We start from the raw sequence: 22,654 nt of genomic DNA, 5'->3' as shown, positions 1-22,654 counted from the left end.
GTTAAAGGAGGACAAGATGAAAGAAGGAAAATATTTATTGGTAAAAAAGTCTACAGGGCGTTTCACCAGAACGCTTCACACTACAGCCTTTTCTCTGTGATAAATTTGTTTATTACGTTACATAAAGGATTTGCATTTGAATTTATCTGTTAAATATCTACGATCTGCAGAACGTAACTGTATTTTTCCTACTTAACTCAGTGATATTTACTACAAGAGCCCGTCGCGGCCGGAGATGAGGAACGTTCTGGTGCTGACCATGCCCAACTCCAGGCAGTACGACATCAACGCTGACCTGAAGGGCAACAACATGGTGAGGAAACGGCATGAAAACATGATGATCTGCAGCAGATTTATTGATATACAGACGTTTCTCAGTTGCTGAATTAAATAAGGTTGAAGCTAAATATTTAGCTTGGTAACAAAGTATGTAGTTAGCAAACTAAATATTTAGTTTGGCAAGGAAAATATTCATCTTGCTAATTCAATATTTAGTTACTATTTCCAGTTGGTAATAAGTTAATTATGAAAAAGGGATTTTACTGATGAAGATTTAGCTTGCTAACCAAACATGTATTTAATTAGCAAGCTAAATATTTAGTTTGTCAAACTAAATTGGATTGAAGATAAATATTAAGCATCATAGCTAGAAATTCAGTTAGAACATTAAATATTTAGCTTGCTAATTCAACATTTAGTTTGTTGTTAAATATTTAGTTAGCAAGCTAAACAGTTAGTTTACAAACTAAATACTTTGTTCTGAAGTATTTAGTTCAGCGCTAGATATTCACTAGCCAGTAAGGGGAAGTGTATTACTAAAATAAAAGCTGAATCTTGCAAACCTTTCTTAAGCTCTTGCTAGTGAGTCTGAATCGCTTCCTGTCCTCTTCATCTTCATCATCATCATCATTTCTGTTCCTCCCTGCAGATGAACGACTACATGGCTGCGTATCACGACTCAGTGCTGCATATAGGAAACGTGATGAGAGAGATCGCCACCAAAAATCAGTCCGAGATTCAAGAAATGAACTTTGTGAATGTGAATTACTTCAGAAATGTTGTCTTTAATGGTAAAGATGAGGAATAATTGCTCGGTGTGTCACAGATGTAGTTCCGTACTTTGAAACATGTCAAAGTTTGAGTGTTTTCATTTCCCGCCCAGGAACTGCAGGAGAATATAAGTTAGACAAGTACGGAGACAGAGATGTGAACTTTTCCATCATGTACACAACAACTAACCTCCAGGTAAACTTTCCTTAACTCACATCTTTGTAGTAAAGTTTATTTTCTCAAAAACATGTTATGTGACTTGAAAAATGATTATTTTCTCTGTCAGATCTCACACAAAAAAAATCCTTCAAACATCAACATGTGAAAAGCTCAGGGTTTTCTGCTAGCTGATCTGGGGATTATTTATAGATGAATCGATTAATTAGATAGCAAAAAGTGATTATGATTAGAAAATCTCTAATTTTAGACGAAAGATTTTCTAATCTTTTTCTTCAGAATTTGAGCCAGATGAAACTAAAATACGTAATGTCTGCTAATGTTTGGGTTAATTGCTACTCAGAAACTATTAATATGATTAATCATCTCATCCGTAATTGGAGCCTAAATGTAGAGTATTGACCCTGTGCTGATGGGTGAAAATTTTCTTTTAATCTGAACATGGTTATTGTTTTTCAAAATAATTTAAATAGCTTGTTCTAATATCGCTCCACTCTGGAAAATAAAACACCCAAACGTGTCACTGAAGCATCAAAACTAGGCAAACGATTAATTGGCTTATGATTAACTGTCGATTAATGGTTTATTAGATTAAAATTAGTTCCAATCGATTAATAACGGCCGCATTGACCGTCTTTCCGTGTTGTAGTTTGGCCGCCATCCAGCAGAGGGCGCTGCTGGTCATTCTGAGCGGAGCATGGCTTACACGTAGAATTAAAGATGGCGGCGCTATTCCAGAACAGCAGGAAAGAATAACTGTCGACGTGGGATGAAAAGTGTATTTTTTTGCGGTTCTGTTTTAAAATATAAAAACTCGACAAACTCCCGAAGTTTCAGTTTAATGGCGCGTCATTCGGTGGAGCTGCGTCAACTTTTCAACCAGAAGCTACTGACTTGCTGCCAGCGGTGAAGTCACTGACCGAATGAACGTCTCTATTCATAGGGGAGTTTTTTTCTTCACGTCTTTTATTTTTTGATTCAGCAACATAAAAATACTTATAAAAATGCGTTTTTTGAAAAATGTTACTCAAGTAAATGTAATTGAGTAAATGCAACTCTGCTTTTGAAGGAGCATCTCTGTTCATGGAGATTTGGTGGTTCACATATGTTTTTCTTTTCATCTTGGTTGTATTTTATTTATTTATGAGTTTAATAATGTGAGAAACCACAATTATCTGTTTTTTCAGTCAGTATTTAACAGCTGATACAATAAAGAAAATGACCTCTTAATTAAATATTCGATTGATGAGATCAATCAACTTTAGATAAACTCATTAATCGATAACTAACCTGCCCAGTTGAAACCAATTTGACATGTTGCTGATATGTAAACAGTTCATGTTGGTTCTGTTGTCTCTTCCTCAGTATAAATGTTTATTCACCTTTGACACTGAAAACGCCAAAACAACGATGGAGGACGAATCTCCGGCCTTCATCTGGGGGAAGAAGCTTCCCGACTACAAGCCAAAGAATGGTAAACCTGAAAACACACACACACACACGCACACACACACACACACGCACACACACCCACACACACACACACACACACACACACACACACACACACACACACTGGAGCTGCAATCATTAACCACTCACCTGCACATGACCAAACGCACACAGCGCCTGCCTGGTGTTACGAACTCGTGAAGTTCCAGCCGGAGATGCTATTATGTGGCCCTAAACTGATAAGAAGATAAATTTAGCAAATATTTATTGTCTCTGAGGAAACGGGAAAAGTGGCAGCTTCAGAGATTTTAGTGTTTAGATTACAAAGAGACTTCTTCAGCTGATAACGCATTCTGAAAAGGTTATATATTATTATCTGGATTTTATTTTGACACCTGAACTATGAACCTTTTCAACTGGTTTGGTTTTGTTTGATGTTTTTTTAACCTTTAAAAAGTTAAACAGTGAAAACATAGAAATGAAAGTAGAACCAATAAAAATGATGCAGTGATGTCGAGAAACCAAGAGGAAATTTGGAAATGAGGCCAAATTAGTTTTTAATTAATTCAGATGATTTTTTTCTGCTGCAGGTTGAAACTCTGAACTGATTGATTTTATTTTTTGACAGTGTTCAAACCTTCCTGTTTAATATCTACAGCTGAACATTCAGAGACAGATAAAGATGGTTACAAAATCTGCCTTTTATCACCCGAATATAATAATAATAATAATAATAATAAAAATAAACTTCCAGAAAACATCTGAAACACAGCTGCATTTGATTCATAATAACTGGAACATTGATCAATATATTTGATGTGTTTTGATTAGTTTAATATTTGATTTTGATGATATTTGATAACAAGTAATGTTTATTTCTTGTTTTATTTATGATTTCATCACTTTTAACTGCCTCGCTGCTGAAATGTTCTTGATAAATAAACTTTACTAGACTTGTTGACTGGCCCTCCGATCCAAGACATCATCGTGGGCGTCCTGGCTGTGACAGTGGTCGTCGTGGCAACCATCGCATTTATCTTCTACAGGTGAGTCGTTGTGCAGAGACACACAGGATCACATGAAGCAGAGGCTGTTTGTCCTTTTACTGTGATAATAAAATATGATTTAAAACCAGAATGAGAACAAGATGGCCGGTTTTTACCTTCCAGCACCATGATGATGATGATGATGATGATGTTTTTGTTGTTTCAGACAGAACAGGAAAGACCGGCTCCTCAGGAAGCGCTGGTCCCACATCAACTCTGACCTCATCTCTCTGCTGGAGGACAGCGAACACAACATCATCTCCCTGCAGGTGAACGAACATCAGTTTCACATCCAGCTGCTGCGTCTTTAAAAATGTTCATTCTTGTTGTTTACTTTGAGTTCTGCATAAAAAAACTGTTTTTATCTTATTTTGTTTGTTTTAACAACAACCTCCACATTTATTAGTATTTTGGTGAAAAATGTATTAAAAAGAAACTAAAATCTTCAGAGCCACATTTATTTACTTTATACAACAACGTTTGTACCGTTGCTTTAAACCCGAGCTCACGCTGATCAGCTAAGAAAAGCATAACTAATCAAAACTGTTTGTTTGCATATATTCTGTACAAATTGCTACAAAGTGTATAATTTTAAAGTAAATATTTTTTAGCTGAACGTTTTCCTGTCTGCATGAATGTTTCTAAACATTTTGCAGTTTCACTGATTCACCAGAGGGGGCAGTAAGCCTGGGGGGTTGTGGATAAATCCTAAATGTATTTAGTTTTCAAAATGTTCTTCTTATTTCTTTAGATAGAAGAAGAAAGGAAGAAGAAATTCAAGATCCGCCGAGCGCTTTACGACAGAAAGGTAGTTGGACGGAAAACCTGCAGCTGATTTTAATGTCCAAATCTTTTCCTCTGAACACAAAGGAGCAGATAAATAACTGTTCTGTTCTGGTTCTGCTCAGATTGTGATTCTGAAGGAGCTGAAGAACTGTGAAGGGAACTTCAAAGAGCAGACAAGAGATCTGAATGCGGTGAGATGAAGACCGAGCTGGACTCATACGGAGCTAAACTGGGGCCAAAAAGTTTGTTCCAAAATATTTTTTCTTGAAACTGGAAAAATTAAACAAAAATTTTTAAATAGGAGAAAAGATGTATTACAAAATATATTTTGTATAACCAAAAAAAAATTTAAACTGAGAAAAATTTTAATCTGAAAAATAATTTTTAAACTGGGAAAAAAATTGAAACTCAGCATTGTTAAACTTTAAGGATTTGAAACTGAAAAATTTTAAAGAGAAATAAAATATTCAAAACAAAAGATCTTTGAAACAGCTGTTGTTGCGCAACACCCCCCCCCCCCCCCCTTTCTCCTTTCTCTCACTCTCTGCTTCCTCTTCTGAGAGGGGAGATGTGCTACCAGCTCTCCTTCTAACGGGTTAATTGAGTTTCCTAAATCTGCTGGGATTTACCCTGTCCAGAACTGAAGTAAACTCTGTTTAAGCTGGTTTCGAGAAACGATTCGCCTGGTTTTCTGACGGCCAACATCCAGGTGTCCCACCCTTCTTCCCCCTGTGAATTAGCCAGACTGAGCAGCCTACAGCCAACTAGTTTCACAGAGCACACCTGTTAACGGTCCCTCGTTCTCTATTTTACAACTTGCATTTGTTATTGAACCAGGTAGGTTTTAGTGACTCGGGCGAGTCCCAAGGATGACGTTTTAAATTTGGACTACCAGCAACCTAAAAACATTTTAAACTTTTTCCTCTCCAGAATCAAACATCACAGCTATTTTACAACCATCAAAGAACTTTAAGGTGACTCATTAACTGAATGTCCACAACATCTTTTAGATTTTCTTTATGCTAAATATTTTATTAGTAAGGCATTTTTGCAAGGGTCAGTACAGCTTAATTCAGTAGCAGAAATCATCAAATAAGTAAAATCAATCATCTAGTCTATCTTTCCCTACTGCTGATACTGAGAACTAAAAAAGAGAACCTTTGAGAGAGATGGACGGAGTTTGGCGTTTCGAACCCCAGACCTGGCTTGATGATGAAGAAGGTGCTGCAGCAGGAGGAAGATGTTGATCGGCGAAGGCAGGAATCTCTGTGATGATTGAAGATGAAGAAGGTGCTGCAGCAGGAGGAAGATGTTGATCGGCGAAGGCAGGAATCTCTGTGATGATTGAAGATGAAGAAGGTGCTGCAGCAGGAGGAAGATGTTGATCGGCGAAGGCAGGAATCTCTGTAGGTCTGATGATCTTCTTCTCCGCATGGATGGTGAGGTCACACAGGACTTGGTGCTGGCAGGAAAAAAGGCACCAGTTCTTCTTCTTTGTCTTTGCCTTTGTCTTCATCTTTGTCTTTGGGGTCTGAACCCAGCCGATGAGAGAAGTGCGATTTGAAGCCACAGGTTGTGGGCCTGACGGGTTGGTCCCCATGACCAGGACAGTCTTCAGCTCCGTGGCCCCGGCTCTTCTTCAGCTGCAGAGTTCTTTGTCCATCTCTTGGCTCGAAGCTGCCCGGAGGATCCAACGAACGGTTCCTCTTTTGCACTCACCTTTTATAGGGTTTCTTTGGCTAGCACTGTTGCTGGGCTTGTTTCATTGGCTGTCTGCTTAGACAGATGATCTCATATCCATCACTGTCTTACAGACATTATGTCCTGATGTCTGTGCTAATGTCTCAGGGTTGCTCAACCTCCTATGTCCATTGTCTGCACAACCTTTTACCTAAATAAGGCGTTGATCATCTCTGCTCTCCTGTTAGTTCCCCTTTTTCCCTTCCTTTCACCTTTCACCTACCATCTACCTCCAACATATCAGTGATGTTTAATTGCAGTTACACCTTTTACACCATTTCAAGTTCAATGTCAAAATCACATTTATATCACATTTATTTTCTTTAGCTTCTCTGATTTAGCATTCATTTATAATTTTATAACCATAACTTATATCACATTTATTTTCTTCAGCTTCTCTGATTTATCATTCATTTATGATTTTATAACCATAACTTATTAATTATACTTATTATAATCTTAATGTGAGTTATTAGATGTTTTTCTGAAATGAAACCAAGAATAATCCATGATTCTAATTATTTGATACCAAAGTTACAGTTACTTGTTTTTCTTATAAGTGTTCCCACAAATGTACGTGTAAATATTATTACAAGTAAACCAATATTAATATAAGTATTTTACTTTGAATCTTATCAAATTACTCAAAATGTTTTAGATTCCATTCTTTAAAACTTTCATGCTTTAAAATAAGAAATAGTCTCAGCTATATTTATAAATCTGCAGGCTGGAAACTTTCTTCCTCTTTTTCCAGGAAACCTGCTTTTCCTGTTTAATGACTCTCTCTGTCTGACTATGATTTCTTATGATTAGATAGAAAAAAGTAGAATTAAAGCAAAGTTTGCTTTAGACAAAAACAACACACAAACCAGATTTATTTTATTGACACTTAAGTCTACTGATGGGCCTAGATGTCACTTGAGTGATTCATTTTAAAGATAACTTTATTTATTATTACTGTTAAACTTAAATCTCCAGCATGGGGAAGTGGGATGAGCTCGGATTTTCTTGACACCCCCTCCACGAGGTCAGACCTTTCACATGCTGGGAGTCCATCACCCTCCTGCAGTTCGCCGTCCTCATCCCCTGGAAAGAGAAGATGTTCGTCTGGGATGTGAAGATGCAGATTCTTCATCCTCAGTTGTCACAGAGGGCTCAGTGTAGTCATCAAAACTCCACTTCTCTTGACACCCCCTCCTTGGAGTTTTGATTTCCCCCATGAGGTGATGAATGTCGAAGAAAACTTGGATCGCTCTGATTCTTCTACAGGAACCTTCGCTGGATGAACTGTCGGTTCTTCAGGATGTGGGATGGTTCTTTAGGGAAGATGGGCTGAGACAGAAGGCCTCAAAAAAAAAAAAATTTCTGGCTGTTCAGCAGAGCAAAGCAAAAAGCATAAGCATCATGACGCTTTATCCGTAATCATGATCCTTTTCCATTTTAATCCATCAGGTGGTGACAGGAGTTCTTCTTTAGCATAGTCCAATTTCTTCACAGCCCTCCCAGTCCAAAGCCTTGAAGTTGTTCTTTGAACGGCAACCTTCCTGTAATAGTGGCCAGCCTACTGTAGGATGGCATGGTGCTTGATTCTCTGGCCATCTTCTCGTAATGTTCTGGTTCGCTGTAGCTAAGAACTGGCTTGAGCACTGCTTCCTCATGGACCCCTTTCTTCATCAGTAGTACTGTGTTGAAGTTCAGTACTTGCTTTACAAAATCTCGGGCGTTGAATCTCAGCTTGATCACCGTAGTTGCAGGCTGATCTTGAGCTTTAATCCAAACTCTCTGCCCTGTTTTCAGTGACACTTCGAGCTGCAACTTCCCTTTTCCTCCTCTGAGCAAAAAGGAGAAGTGTCTTCGCCTCCCTGCTTTCTGTGACGTGAACGGAGTTCCTCTGCAGGGGAAGACCTGCTCTTCTAGCAGTTGTCACTGTGTCCATCAGCACCAAGAGGTACTTCTCACCTCTCTTTCCTGTTGTCCCCATTGGCTCTGCTACATCCATGCAGACTGAACCCCACGGGACTGTGCTCTTGATGAACAAACCTTCCATCCGCTGCCCTGGGTGCCCTGCGTATCGACCACATACCTCAAAGTCACACAGCTGCATCAGATGGGCTGAAGGGACATCCAGCAGTCCTGCTTGCTCAGTTCTTCACGGGGGTGTAGCACGCCTGCATATTCGAGGGCCTTATGCACGCACCGTACTACCTGGTCCCCGTGCTACTCTAGGACCACCTGTCCTTAGGTGTTCTGTCCCACCTCGACACCGGCAGAGACAACCTTTCTTAGTGGCACGAAAGGTCGTCATCTTTGCCCCTCCATAGGGCTTCTTCTCAGGTGTGCGCCTTGTCGCTGCACCTCAAGTTTCGGGCGGAGCCTCAGTTCTGCTTTCTTCTTCCACAAATCTTTGTGTGCCACGGGCTTGCCCTTTGCAGTCTCGAAACCATTTTCTTCCCAAATGGCCAAGTCCTCTCTAAGGGCCTGAGCACAGTAGTAACTGTCAGTTACTAACCTGGCACTCTTGATTTTCCTTTTCACCAGCTCCAGCAATCCTTCCAGTACTGCCGTTACTTCTCCGGCTTGAGCACTACCGGGAGCTTTTCCTTTCTGACGGCATCTCTCTTTGCCGTCTTGCTTCAGAATAAATCCCCAGTATGCCGACTGGTCGGACCCCTTTCTGGATCCATCGGTGTAGCTTGTCCATTCTGGTTGTCCTGGCTTGTCAGATGTTTCTTGCGGTCGTTTCTTACTGGTGGGTTGTGCTGGCCCAATTTCAAGCTCCGGGTCCAGCAGGATGTCTTTAACCATGTCTGCGTCTGTGTGATGATGTCAGCTGCTGGTGTTTGTTCCTCTGTTGCCGGATGTCTTCTCGATGGCTGCAGTGGAGGACGCGGTGTGCTTCCTCATCCATCGTCAGCTGATGATACTTTTCTCTGTTTCTTGTGCATGCTTGCTGGCTGGTCTTTTCTTTTCTTGTCAACATTACATCACAATCCACTCCAGCAAGACTGAGCCAACTTTTCTTTGTCAGGGGCTGATGTTTCAGTTCCTCATTCTTGGAACCAACTTCCCCACTTGCTTCAGGTCTGAGTCACAGTAGCTGTGCAGAAACTGATGCAGTTCTGTTGAGGTCTCCTCTTTCTCCAAACGATCTGGACGGCCGGCTTCCTCCGGTTTCTTCCCCAGATTTTCCTCCTCGAAGTGATCATCCATCACTCCGTCTCTCTGTCGGTTCGAGTTGTCTATCCCCCAAAGCCTCTCTTTAGCCTTCAAGCAGGGATGGGTCTAGACTATGTTGGCTACTAGCTTCACTGTCTGGATCCGGTCATTTATCCTCAGTAGAAGCTTTCCCTCACCTGTATGCCATACAGTTACTGCAAGGGTTGTGACTGACGGCCTTATCAGTCACCATTAACTCTATTCCCTAAGAGTTAACAAACCAAGTGAGCTATTCAGATCCTCACATCTGTTTTTACTGACTTGGCATAGGGCCCTCCTACTCCTTTAGTCTGGGCCCCACGTTGGGCGCCACTTGTTGTTGCGCAACACCCCCCCCCCCCCTTCTGTCTCTACTGTCTCACTCTCTGCTTCCTCTTCTGAGAGGGGAGATGTGCTACCAGCTCTCCTTCTAACGGGTTAATTGAGTTTCCTAAATCTGCTGGGATTTACCCTGCCCAGAACTGAAGTAAACTCTGTTTAAGCTGGTTTCGAGAAACGATTCGCCTGGTTTCTGACGGCCAACATCCAGGTGTCCCACCCTTCTTCCCCCTGTGAATTAGCCAGACTGAGCAGCCTACAGCCAACTAGTTTCACAGAGCTCACCTGTTAACGGTCGCTCGTTCTCTATTTTACAACTTGCATTTGTTATTGAACCAGGTAGGTTTTAGTGACTCGGGCGAGTCCCAAGGATGACGTTTTAAATTTGGACTACCAGCAACCTAAAAACATTTTAAACTTTTTCCTCTCCAGAATCAAACATCACAGCTATTTTACAACCATCAAAGACCTTTAAGGTGACTCATTAACTGAATGTCCACAACATCTTTTAGATTTTCTTTATGCTAAATATTTTATTAGTAAGGCATTTTTGCAAGGGTCAGTACAGCTTAATTCAGTAGCAGAAATAATCAAATAAGTAAAATCAATCATCTAGTCTATCTTTCCCTACTGCTGACTGAGAACTAAAAAAGGGAACCTTTGAGAGAGACGGACGGAGTTTGGCGTTTCGAACCCCAGACCTGGCTTGATGATGAAGAAGGTGCTGCAGCAGGAGGAAGATGTTGATCGGCGAAGGCAGGAATCTCTGTGATGATTGAAGATGAAGAAGGTGCTGCAGCAGGAGGAAGATGTTGATCGGCGAAGGCAGGAATCTCTGTAGGTCTGATGAGCTTCTTCTCTGCATGGATGGTGAGGTCACACAGGACTTGGTGCTGGCAGGAAAAAAGGCACCAGTTCTTCTTCTTTGTCTTTGCCTTTGTCTTCATCTTTGTCTTTGGGGTCTGAACCCAGCCGATGAGAGAAGTGCGATTTGAAGCCACAGGTTGTGGGCCTGACGGGTTGGTCCCCATGACCAGGACAGTCTTCAGCTCCGTGGCCCCGGCTCTTCTTCAGCTGCAGAGTTCTTTGTCCATCTCTTGGCTCGAAGCTGCCCGGAGGATCCAACGAACGGTTCCTCTTTTGCACTCACCTTTTATAGGGTTTCTTTGGCTAGCACTGTTGCTGGGCTTGTTTCATTGGCTGTCTGCTTAGACAGATGATCTCATATCCATCACTGTCTTACAGACATTATGTCCTGATGTCTGTGCTAATGTCTCAGGGTTGCTCAACCTCCTATGTCCATTGTCTGCACAACCTTTTACCTAAATAAGGCGTTGATCATCTCTGCTCTCCTGTTAGTTCCCCTTTTTCCCTTCCTTTCACCTTTCACCTACCATCTACCTCCAACATATCAGTGATGTTTAATTGCATTTACACCTTTTACACCATTTCAAGTTCAATGTCAAAATCACATTTATATCACATTTATTTTCTTTAGCTTCTCTGATTTAGCATTCATTTATAATTTTATAACCATAACTTATATCACATTTATTTTCTTCAGCTTCTCTGATTTATCATTCATTTATGATTTTATAACCATAACTTATTAATTATACTTATTATAATCTTAATGTGAGTTATTAGATGTTTTTCTGAAATGAAACCAAGAATAATCCATGATTCTAATTATTTGATACCAAAGTTACAGTTACTTGTTTTTCTTATAAGTGTTCCCACAAATGTACGTGTAAATATTATTACAAGTAAACCAATATTAATATAAGTATTTTACTTTGAATCTTATCAAATTACTCAAAATGTTTTAGATTCCATTCTTTAAAACTTTCATGCTTTAAAATAAGAAATAGTCTCAGCTATATTTATAAATCTGCAGGCTGGAAACTTTCTTCCTCTTTTTCCAGGAAACCTGCTTTTCCTGTTTAATGACTCTCTCTGTCTGACTATGATTTCTTATGATTAGATAGAAAAAAGTAGAATTAAAGCAAAGTTTGCTTTAGACAAAAACAACACACAAACCAGATTTATTTTATTGACACCTAAGTCTACTGATGGGCCTTGATGTCACTTGAGTGATTCATTTTAAAGATAACTTTATTTATTATTACTGTTAAACTTAAATCTCCAGCATGGGGAAGTGGGATGAGCTCGGATTTTCTTGACACAGCACAAAATGTGAAATAGAAAAAATTAACTTGAAACATAAATAAAAAACAAAATAAAAAAGTGCATCTAAAAAGTAGTCTTTAATTATTTTGTTTCAAATTATTTTTTCAGTTAAATATTTTTTTTGCTTGTTTTGAAACAAACTTTATGGCCCCAGTGTAGCTCCATAGATCCTGGTCTATCATCTTTTATTTGCACCTTGTCTCAGATTTTTATGGCTTCTGTTAATATTTGCCGAAGCTCACCAGGCCCGTGGATTCTTTCCTTTTTCCTGGCAGCTTCTGCTCATCGACTATTACAACCTCACAAAGTTTTATGGCACGGTGCGGTTTGACGAGGGCGTGTTCGGCGTCTTTGAGTACGGAGAGCGGGGGTCGCTCCGGGTACGTACGCCGCAACCCGCTCATGTTTCCACAGAAAACGGGAAGAGTGGCAGAAATGACTGGAGTTTCTCCAACAGTACGTGCTGGACGACAAAGTTTCGTACCCAGAGGACACGTTCATGGACTGGGAGTTCAAGATCTCCGTCATGTACGACATCGCCAAGGTGAAACTTTGCAGATTGCTCAACCGGAGGGACGGCAACGGTTTGATGTGACGCAGAGCATGAAGCTCATAAACGAAAGGTTTAATCAGTAACTACAGCTGGACTAATGCTTCACGCTACTAAAGTATTCACACCACTTAGACTTTTTAGTACTTTGGGATTATACAATCACTAACGTCTCGTATATTACTGGGATTTCTGTGGAAAAAACCATAAAAATACCTGTTTTAGGGTACTTTTCAAAGTAAAAGTCCACACAGCTGATAAACCTAATATGTAAACTATTCAAATTTATCATAAAATCATCAATAACGTCTTTGATATTAGTCAGTGTTTAAATATAATTTTTTAATTACATGTTTTAAATCATGTGAGGGTTAAATTACATTTCACAGATTATTGAATTGATTTATAAGGAAGCTGCAGTTCCATCTGGCGGTATGGAGCTAAATTACGATCATAAAGTTTGTTCAAAAAAGGAATTTTGAAAAACATTTTAAACAGAAAAACAGTTTTTTTGCTGAAAAAGGATTTGAAACTTGAAAATATATAGATTTAAAATAAATAAATAAAAAAGTAAACAAAATATCTTTGAAAAAGAAAGACTGGACATCCCAAAAAATCCTTCTGTCTGAAAAATAGTTCATTTTTGTCACTGTCAAATTTCAGTTTTTAGTTTTTAAAATGTTTTCAGCAAACTTTATGGCCCCAGTGTAGCTCCATACGGAGTATGTATTAGTGTCTGAGTGTTGCTCTCTGCGTCCCTGCAGGGCATGTCTTACCTCCACTCCAGCAACATCCAGGTCCACGGCCGCCTCAAGTCCACCAACTGCGTGGTGGACAACCGCATGGTGGTGAAGATCACCGACTTCGGCTGCAACGCCTTCCTCAGCAGCAGCAAAGGTAACCACAGCGCCCCCCACAGGCCTCAAAGGTAACCACAGTTGGGGCGTGCCGTGGTGGCATAGGGGTTAGCGCGACCCACATTTGGAGGCCTCAAGTCCTCGATGCGACTGTCGCGTGTACGACTCCCGGACCCGGCGATGTTTACCGCATGTCTTCTTTCCTGTCAGCCTACTTCATGAAAAGGGACTCTAGAGCCCACAAAAAGACCCCCTGGAGGGGTAAAAAAAAAAGGTAACCACAACGCCCCCCACAGGCCTCAAAGGTAACCACAACGCCCCCCACAGGCCTCATAGGTAACCACAACGCCCCACCTTGGCCTCTCCACCTTCAAATGTAACTAAATTGGTGTGATATGTTTGTGCAGCAATAATTTTTGTTTGTGCTGCTTTTGCTTTGAAGATATTAATTAAAGGTCAAAGGTCACCCAGCCTCTCCCACATTACCCAAATCTGACATGATTGGTGTCAAATGTTTGTGCAGCAATAATTTTAGTTTGTGCCGCTGTCGTTTGGCCAGACCTGTGGACGGCTCCGGAGCACCTGAGGAACCAGGGAACGTCGCAGAAAGGAGACGTGTACAGCTTCGCCATCATCTCCCAGGAGATCGTTCTGAGGCGCAGCACCTTCTACTCCAAGTCCTGCTCCGACCGCTCAGGTGTGAAAACTTTCCTCCAGAATCTGAGCTGATGTTGACGCTGGTTGAGCTGAGCAGAAGCGTTTCTTACAGAGAAGCTGTCCAGGGTGATGACGTCCTACTTCAGACCGGACCTCGACGTTGAGATGGCTTCAGAGAAAGAACGAGAGGTCAGCGCCGTTCGTAAAGATACAGTCAGAAATTAAAATCTGGTTATTTAGCCAAATAGGAGAAAAACTTTAAAATGGAGGTTTAACTTTTAAAGTCATATTTTACCGTGTTATTCAATTAATGTCAAAGTTTCAAATTATGAAGTTAGCGAGCTAAATGTATAGCGTCAAAGTAAATATTTAGTTAGCAAGTCAAATATCAAGTTAAGCAATTAAATATTTAGCACCAGACTAAATATTTAAGTACATTTAAAGTAAATGTTTAGTTAGAAAGCCACAGATTAATATTTAGTGACTGACCAAATTTCTATCTTCATTCTAAACATGTAGTTCACAAGCTGAATGGTTTGAAGCTAAATATTTAGCTAATATGCTAATTCATTAGCTGCTTTCTAATCGCTTCATCATTTATTTTCCTCTTTTCTCCTCCAGCATTTTAAGGCAATACAGACGTTCACCAGCAACTCTGTCAGCATTAAAGGAATATCCAGCTTTTATTTTGATAGTCCCCATTTTTCTATCTGTTAATTTTTGACACTAATTATTAAACAAATGTTTTCGCTCTGTGATTGATTTTTTTAAAGCTCATGTCTCCTCTGTCCTTCAGGTTTACATGATGATAAAAAGCTGCTGGGATGAAGATCCGGAGAAAAGACCCGACTTTAAGAAAGTGGAGAACTGCCTGGGGAAGAACATCAGGTAACCATGGTTACCAGTGCACTTCCTGTCGAGCAGACGGTTCTTCCTGCTCTGCTTCATTAAAACTCGTTTCCTCCGTCAGTAAAATCCACAACCAGGACAACGAGAGCTACATGGACAACATGATCCGGCGGCTGCAGAACTACTCCAGGAACCTGGAGCACCTGGTGGAGAAGAGAACGTCGCTGTACAAAGCCGAGCGGGACCGGGCCGACTTCCTCAACTTCATGCTTCTTCCTGGGTCAGTCGCTCCTGTACGGAGCTACAATGGGGCCGTAAAGTTAGACCTCTTGTTCTTTTCAACTGAAAAATAATTCTGAAAGAAAAAAGAACCAAAAAGAAACTGATATAAAAAGTAATTTTGGAACAGAAAAAAAGATTTGAAACTGAATTTAAAAAGATATTTGTAAAAGAAAAATAATTGAGACAAAAAATAAAAACTGAAAAATAATTTTTAAACTGAAAAAATTAAACTGAACATCTTTCAGCTGAAAAATACATTTTAAATATTTGAAACTGAAGAAAAAATGACAATTGACTAATAAAAAAAGTCAATAAATTCCATTATGTTAAATTGCAGATAGACAAAGCTGATTTAATGTTAAAACAGCTTGCCATACTGCATCCCTTCAGCATATAGAAGCAGAAGTGGCGTAGCTAACAACTGCTAACAGCTGCTAACCTGCTGCTAACTGCTGGTTTGGTTGTTTCTCCCCTGAAGGCCGGTGGTGAAGAGCCTGAAGGAGAGCGGCGTGGTGGAGCCGGAGCTGTACGATGAGGTCACCATCTACTTCAGCGACATTGTGGGCTTCACCACGCTGTGCCAGTACAGCACGCCCATGGAGGTGGTGGACATGCTCAACGACATCTACAAGGGCTTCGACAGCATCCTGGACCATCACGACGTCTACAAGGTACCAGGGAACCAAAACCGTTAAACAACCAATAGGAAAATTCCTCTGCAGTACCACTGTTCAACCCAAAGGGGGCAGCACTGAGACAGGTTCAGATTGCAGAATTGAACAGATCTGCATTAAATTTGGACAGAAACATAAAGATAGAACCATTAAGGGCCAATGTTTATCTGATAAATGTTTCAGTTCCTCTTTTTTTTCCGTTCAGGTGGAGACAATCGGCGACGCCTACATGGTCGCCTCCGGCCTGCCGCGGAGGAACGGGAACCGACACGCGGTGGACATCTGCCGCATGGCGCTGGACATCCTGTCCTTCATGGGCACCTTCCAGCTGCGCCATCTGCCCGGCATCCCAGTGTGGATACGCATCGGCGTTCACTCAGGTAGACGCCACCGCGCTCCTCGATGGCCGCCGGCCGGACGCTTTTACTCCAAACTCACCTGAAACAAACCTGAGGGAAACGGTTGATCCACCCGATCCGTCTATTTCATTCAGCCATGTTGGAGTAGGAACACATCAAAGAGCTCTGGAGGTGGAGACTGTATGGAGCTACACTGGTGCCATAAAGTTTGTTCAAAAACTGTATTTCAAACTGAAAAATTATTCTGAAACTAAATTAAAATTTTTAGAATAATTTTTAAAGTAGAAAAAAAAAAGTGAAGCAAAAAATTATTTTTAGGCTGGAAAAAAAATTTAAACTGAAAAATAGACCAAAGAAATCTTTAAAAATTGAAACTAAAAACAATTTGAAACTGGAAAACTGAAAAAAAATTAAACTGAAATTTATTTTGAAATGGAAACAATTTTTAAAGTGAAAAAAAAAGAATGTAAAAATAGGTTTGAAATTTTTCTTTTCAATTTAAGTATTTTTTTCAGTTAATTTTTTATTTAAACTTGGCTCCATCATCCTGCTGTAGTTGAACCCAGATCTGTCTGTGTGTGTGTGTGTGCGCGCGCGCAGGTCCGTGTGCCGCCGGCGTCGTGGGGATGAAGATGCCCAGGTACTGTCTGTTTGGCGACACGGTCAACACGGCGTCACGGATGGAGTCTTCTGGACAACGTGAGCAGTGAACACTCTCACAGGAAGCTCAGACTGACACTTCCTGTTGGTTAGCCGGTTAGCTTCATTCACCCGATACGTGTGCTGTCGCCCCGCAGCGCTGCGGATTCATGTCAGCGAACCCACCATCCACATCCTGCAGCGCACCGACTGCAAGTTCCAGTATGAGATCCGAGGAGAAACGTACCTGAAGGTCAACATGGCCGCCGGCAAAACATGCAGAAAAACCCGGAGAGGTTTCTGTTCCTGGTGTTTTTCCTAAAGTTTTTCTGTTTTGTTGTGTTTTTCAGGGTAAAGGAAAGGAAACAACTTACTGGCTGACGGGAGAAACCGGGAAAGATTACGACCTTCCGACTCCACCAACAACGTGAGCAAACCTACACGCATGCTAGCTGTTAGCCTCTTCCTGTTCTACACAGAAAAATCGGTATTGCCGATCAAACTAGTTAGAGGATGCTAATCGCTCATGAACAACGCTAAAGAAAGATTGAAAAACCAATTCACAATCATTTTGGCTTTAAATCACCTCTTCCAAATCAATAATTTTTGATCACTCATGGCAGAACAGATAGAAATAAAAAAACATTTTAGAAGAGTCGGTATTGCAGGTCAAAGGTCAAACTCTTGGCTGCGTGCCTTGGCAGAGAGAACGTCCAGCGTCTGCAGCAGGATCTCGCCAACATGATCCTGACGTGTCTGGAGCGCCGAAAACGAGGGTCGGTGCGGAGGAGGAAGGTGCGTACCGGCGAGGAAGAGGAGGACGACGAAGAGTCAGAGGTGGAGTCTGAAGGCGGCCATCTTGAGTATCTGCAGCTGGCCACCGTGGAAAACACGCTCAGCACCTTCCTGTAGACAAACCGCGTCTCCTCCAGCTCAGGAGGAACAAAGATGGCGGACGAACTTTGTAAAATCTTTTAACCCTTAAAGGTTGATATTTCTCCTCAGATGTTCTGTTTTATGATAAAATGTTAAATATTTTCCTCCTGTTGAGGCCAAACTCCAGCCGCTTTGCACATTAATCTTTCCTGTACATTACATATGTCAAAGTCAAGGCCTGCGGGCCGTATTAAATTATCTATGGCCCCCTGCATGATATTTAATTACTATTAGAACGGCCGGCAGGCCGCAGCCTTTGCACACACCAACACTACATTCCCCACAATGCAACGGTAGCCCGCAAAGTCACGGCAGTGAGCACAAGCGGCATCATTGTTCATCAGCAATCAGAGCAGAGATCCGCTTTCAGGTACCCCCTCCTCAAAAATGGCTAAACGTAACGTGGCCGCTGAGAACCAGTGGCGCAAAAGGTGGCTATGCCCAGTATGCCCAGTATGCAACGCAAACACGATGTGGGATTTTTTTTCTAGTCAGCATTTTATATATTTAACCGCTGCTTGTGCATGAAATGATCGATAACAGAGGAACAGCGCTGATCAGGCGCCCCTCCCCTCCCGTACAGGTAGCTTGAGGCGCGTTTTTTTTTTTTCTTTTAAATTTGTAGTAAAGCCTCGACAGCAGGGAGCTAAAGATGGCGCAGAAAAAACTCTGGGGCACAAAACGGAAGAGAGGAAGGATAAAGATGTTGAGAGACGAAGAAAAGCTTTTCAAAGTGGTTGAAAGACAGAAGGTAAGAAATGTCAGAGTATCAACTTGTAAATGTTCAGGTTAGCTTAAGCTAGGCTACAATGACAGGCGGTTGTTGTATTGAACCAAAACGGGACGCGATTTATTCCGTATTGCTATAAATGTCTGATAGACGCACCTGCCACACACCTCAACAATAAGTGTTAAGGTCAGCTAAGTTGTCACTGCGACCCCCTCCCCACCTACTGACGCTGTTGTCACGGTTGCTTAGAGACGGACACTGCGCAGCCGCAGTGAGCTGCTATCAACCCGCGTCTTTCTAAAATGTCCGCCGATACTGCACCGTCCGTAGAAGTAAAACCTCTGGCAAAAATACAGACGGTAGTGGGAAGACTCACATTCCAGGCTAAACAATTATAGTAATGTTTAATAGGGACATTAAAAAAATGTGTGTGATGTTCAGTGGCGCCCAGTGAAATCTTAGTGATGTCAGACAGAATGGGTCAGGAGAGGAACCGCAGAACCTAAAGAACCAGGCATCAGTCTCTTTATCCCTCAATCATTTCCTGAGACCGAAAAATAATATAAATGGCAATTTAAAAGAACAAATCATAAACATAGATTAATAGTAAATAAATAAATGTTTTTCCTTGAGGTTACTGACAGAGCCATAACAAAATATTGCTTTATTCTTTTAATGTACAGAACATGCCATTTTTACTTGAAGGAAGTTTGTTTTTGTCTGTTTGCCTTTTGAAAAATGTTTTCACTTGAAATTACTGACAGATCCATAAGAAAACATTGGTTTATTCATTTAATTATTAAATATACACTGTGTTAGGTCTTGGTTCAATAGGCTATGTGCAATCATTTCTATATGTTTTAATAAACATTGAACCAGTCCGGCCCTCGGCTTGTAGCAAATTTGGCTTTTTGGCCCTCGGTGTATTTGACTTTGACATCCCTGCTGTACATGATCGGATCATAACAGCCTTCCATAGGAGGAAATGATTTAAAAAAGCATCTCAATCCAAAGAAATGTTTTATTTTTGTATACAACAGTGACAGTCAACAGTAAATAATAATAATAATAAAAATAGAAGTAACTTCCTGTTGGAAGATGAAAAGTTGTTCAGATGAAGTTAAAACAGCCTGTACAGATTCATCGGTACATTTCATGTGTCAAATTGTTTTAGAAAATATTTCACTGCTCTGATGAAACAAAGTCCAAATGTTTCAGCCTCGTGTTTCTGGGTTTTCACCAGAATATTCAAAGTGCAACACTAGGTGGCGCTTTTTGCATCAGAAGCTGCATGAAAACGGTGAAAAACAGCAACAGGAATGATGCCGACCATGAAGGGTATCCACAGCAACAGGAGCATCTCAGTAAACATTTCAAAATAACTTCCTTCAAAATACAAACTTATTTAGATTTGTTACAAAAACTTGTTGATTCTGGCTCAAATCTGAATATTTTTTAATAAAAAGTTGTTTAAATTTCTGCCAAAATTTTTTTCTTCCACTCAATTTTCTATGATTTTGATCAGCCTGTTGGACATAGAAGGACGAACAGAACATTTCTGTGTTAGATTTTTAGCTGGTTTGGTGTTCCGTAATTTACGGACTATTGAACACACCTAAGTTTGAAAAGGAAATAAGAATTAAAAATCTCATAAATAGTCCACTCTTGAATATTAGCATTGTGCTTAACTTGATGTTTTCCTTTGAGTTTTTAAGATTTTTTGAAATATTTTTTCACTTTTTGTTTGTTTTTTTGCTCTATGACTAATAAAATTGTGGAACACAAAAACTAAAAATAGTCTTTTGTATGTAAACCTGCTGTAGTAAATCCGCACGAACATCCTAAACAAAAAATGTTACTGTTTATTTAGCGACAGGCGATTTTCTGTGCATTAAATGTGACTGAAAATGTTTAAACATTAGGATTTAAACAGTTAAATCATGTTTAAAATATCAGAAATTAAGTTTTTTAAACATATTAATCGCATCGGCATGTAAAAAAAAAACTTAGTCTGGAAAGTAATATTCCTATTTAAATGAATTTACACTTGAACTATGTAACTTTGTGCAACAAATCCATATCAGTTTGACTTTCTGAATGTAACTGCTTCAGTAGATTATTGGTTTATTGAGATGCACCGGCTTAATCCGGAAGGAAGAACATTCATGTAAACTAATCAGAAAACCTGATGGTCATCGTTTCAAATAGAAAATAATCAAAACTCATAAAAACCTCAACCATACACACAAAAAATAAAAACCAAACATTCAAAATAAACCAAAACAAAGCTGTCCTGTCCACATTTCATCAGAATAATGTAGAGAAGCAACTAACCCTGCCTGTCAGACATGTTGGGTCGGGCTTCCTGCTTTAACTCAAGGCACTGGATGATCCGAGTCAAAAAGGCCGGGAGAAACAAAGATGGCCGCCGCTCTGTTTGAAACAAACCACTACGGACGCACCGACTGGAAAACTTGGGCCGATATAAATATTATGATATTTGCCAATAAATAATCCTCTGCTGCATCAGCGTCACATGACCAGATAAATATCGGCCCAGTTTCACTCATCGGACCGATACAATAAAAAATGACCAACAGACAATTTTTATTTACTCCTTAAAGTTGAACAATTCTAAGGTTTATTGGTTTATTGGAGCTCTGAACTGATCTACCAACACAAAGACGGTTTTAAATCTCGATTGTCTCTACGGGAGATTTTAATGTAATCTGTCTCCGGACATTTCTCAGTTTACAGGACACAACTTCCTGTAGATTAAAAACGCTTTTAAAAGCGTCTTTTTAATCATTGATTTGTTGTATTTACAAAGTGAGCTTTTTGTTGTAGTTTACGATTCGTCCATAAACATACGACAGCATATTATGACCATTGTAGACAGAAAAAAGACGAGTTAATTTATGCAAAAAGAATATCAGAAATTTTCAAATTAAAAAAGGTAATTTGCTTGAAAATCCTAAAAATTTTAAATTAATCTCAGAATTTTTTAAGAGAAAAAATTGAATTTCTGAGATTAAGTACCAACAATGGCCCCAATATGCTGTGTGTTCTCCTGCCCATACTCACCTACACACACTTCGTCTATGAACTGAGGAAGACCATCTGATCGCTGCTCATTTGGTCTCATGTCTTTATGATTTGGACTTTAATGCAACTTCAAGTAATCAAAAAACTGTTCAAATATTTTCCCATTTATCAAACAAGAAGCTAAACATGGAGGCAGAACGGAAACCTGTGTTTCCATTTCCATAACAAATGTGTGCAAAACTTTTTTGATATTCCGTTAATGTTGAAAAACACAATTTTGCAATTGCTGTGTTTCTATTAAAGAATAAATGAAATGAAAATCACACATGAATAAGTTGTTGATGCCATAAGTCATTAAAAAGCCTGGCTGTAAATACCTGATGAGATATATTCATAATTGAGCCGTGATGATCATCATCCATCAGCCAATCAGAGGAGACTCTGCCATCTTATTCTGCCATTTCCATTCACCATATAATTGTGCAATTTAATATTTGAAAATAAATTTGCTTAATGGAAACACTCCAATTAAAAAACAAAAAGTTTCCTGCAAGTTTTTGGCTGCATTTAAATTGGTTCATTTTGCAAAACTGTAAGGAAACTATTTTTTTTCACATCACATGATGAACAATGGGATGTTACTACTGCCGGAAACGATGAAGAAAACAGGATGATGGCGTCTTTCTAATGACTTAACTCGTTTCCAATGCAAATGTGTGCAAAATTTTGTTATTCCGCTAATGTAAAAGAAAAAACAATTTTGTAATTACGCTGTTTCTATTAAATAAGAAATTCAATTTAAATCACATGAATAGTTTTGTTCATGCGATAATTCGTTAAAATCCTGCTGCACCATCATCCTAGAACTACTTCCTCTTGTCTTCGTTGTTTCTGGCAGTAGTAACATCCTGTTGATCATGCGAACAAAGCGTTTCCAATACAGTTTTATGAAATACATTAATTTTGATACAGTTTAAAAACCTCATCATAGTGCAACAACTTTTAATTAAAAAAATGCAATTTTTTTCCCAAAATTGCCAAGAGTCCATAAAGCAAATTTATTTTCATAATTTCAATTTGTGAAAGTTTATGGTTAATGGA

The 22,654-nt window shown here is 39.9% G+C and overlaps 1 protein-coding gene and 1 long non-coding RNA gene across 3 annotated transcripts in view; one reads left to right on the top strand and one right to left on the bottom strand.

Moving 5' to 3' along the window:
* gucy2cb (guanylate cyclase 2Cb) overlaps nt 1-19,396 on the top strand; it is a 28,722-nt gene extending 9,326 nt beyond the window's left edge. The window contains exons 7-27 of one of the 2 annotated variants that reach the window (XM_032574288.1): nt 202-313; nt 929-1,070; nt 1,163-1,245; nt 2,593-2,701; nt 3,632-3,725; nt 3,892-3,994; nt 4,477-4,533; nt 4,634-4,702; nt 12,251-12,355; nt 12,433-12,519; nt 13,290-13,422; nt 13,942-14,079; nt 14,152-14,228; nt 14,836-14,927; nt 15,010-15,168; nt 15,649-15,841; nt 16,050-16,224; nt 16,804-16,902; nt 17,001-17,095; nt 17,193-17,269; nt 17,547-19,396. In XM_032574288.1, the coding sequence (XP_032430179.1) occupies nt 202-313; nt 929-1,070; nt 1,163-1,245; nt 2,593-2,701; nt 3,632-3,725; nt 3,892-3,994; nt 4,477-4,533; nt 4,634-4,702; nt 12,251-12,355; nt 12,433-12,519; nt 13,290-13,422; nt 13,942-14,079; nt 14,152-14,228; nt 14,836-14,927; nt 15,010-15,168; nt 15,649-15,841; nt 16,050-16,224; nt 16,804-16,902; nt 17,001-17,095; nt 17,193-17,269; nt 17,547-17,754 (2,407 nt within the window). In that variant the 3' untranslated portion in view covers nt 17,755-19,396. The remainder of the gene's footprint in view (nt 1-201; nt 314-928; nt 1,071-1,162; nt 1,246-2,592; nt 2,702-3,631; nt 3,726-3,891; nt 3,995-4,476; nt 4,534-4,633; nt 4,703-12,250; nt 12,356-12,432; nt 12,520-13,289; nt 13,423-13,941; nt 14,080-14,151; nt 14,229-14,835; nt 14,928-15,009; nt 15,169-15,648; nt 15,842-16,049; nt 16,225-16,803; nt 16,903-17,000; nt 17,096-17,192; nt 17,270-17,546) is intronic. The other variant, XM_032574286.1, reaches the window with a different exon arrangement.
* LOC116727115 (uncharacterized) lies at nt 20-3,958 on the bottom strand. The gene is made up of 5 exons (XR_004340759.1): nt 3,842-3,958; nt 3,629-3,719; nt 2,610-2,707; nt 843-964; nt 20-295 (listed from the first exon to the last, which is right to left on the bottom strand). It is a non-coding gene; the product is annotated as an uncharacterized LOC116727115 (long non-coding RNA).
* Nucleotides 19,397-22,654: the final 3,258 nt, after the last annotated feature.

The sequence above is a fragment of the Xiphophorus hellerii genome, chromosome 10, assembly GCF_003331165.1.
Source record: "Xiphophorus hellerii strain 12219 chromosome 10, Xiphophorus_hellerii-4.1, whole genome shotgun sequence".
Classification (NCBI taxonomy): domain Eukaryota; kingdom Metazoa; phylum Chordata; class Actinopteri; order Cyprinodontiformes; family Poeciliidae; genus Xiphophorus; species Xiphophorus hellerii.
The sequence above is the reverse complement of the archived record's forward strand: the minus strand, read 5'-3'. Positions and strand labels throughout refer to the sequence as shown.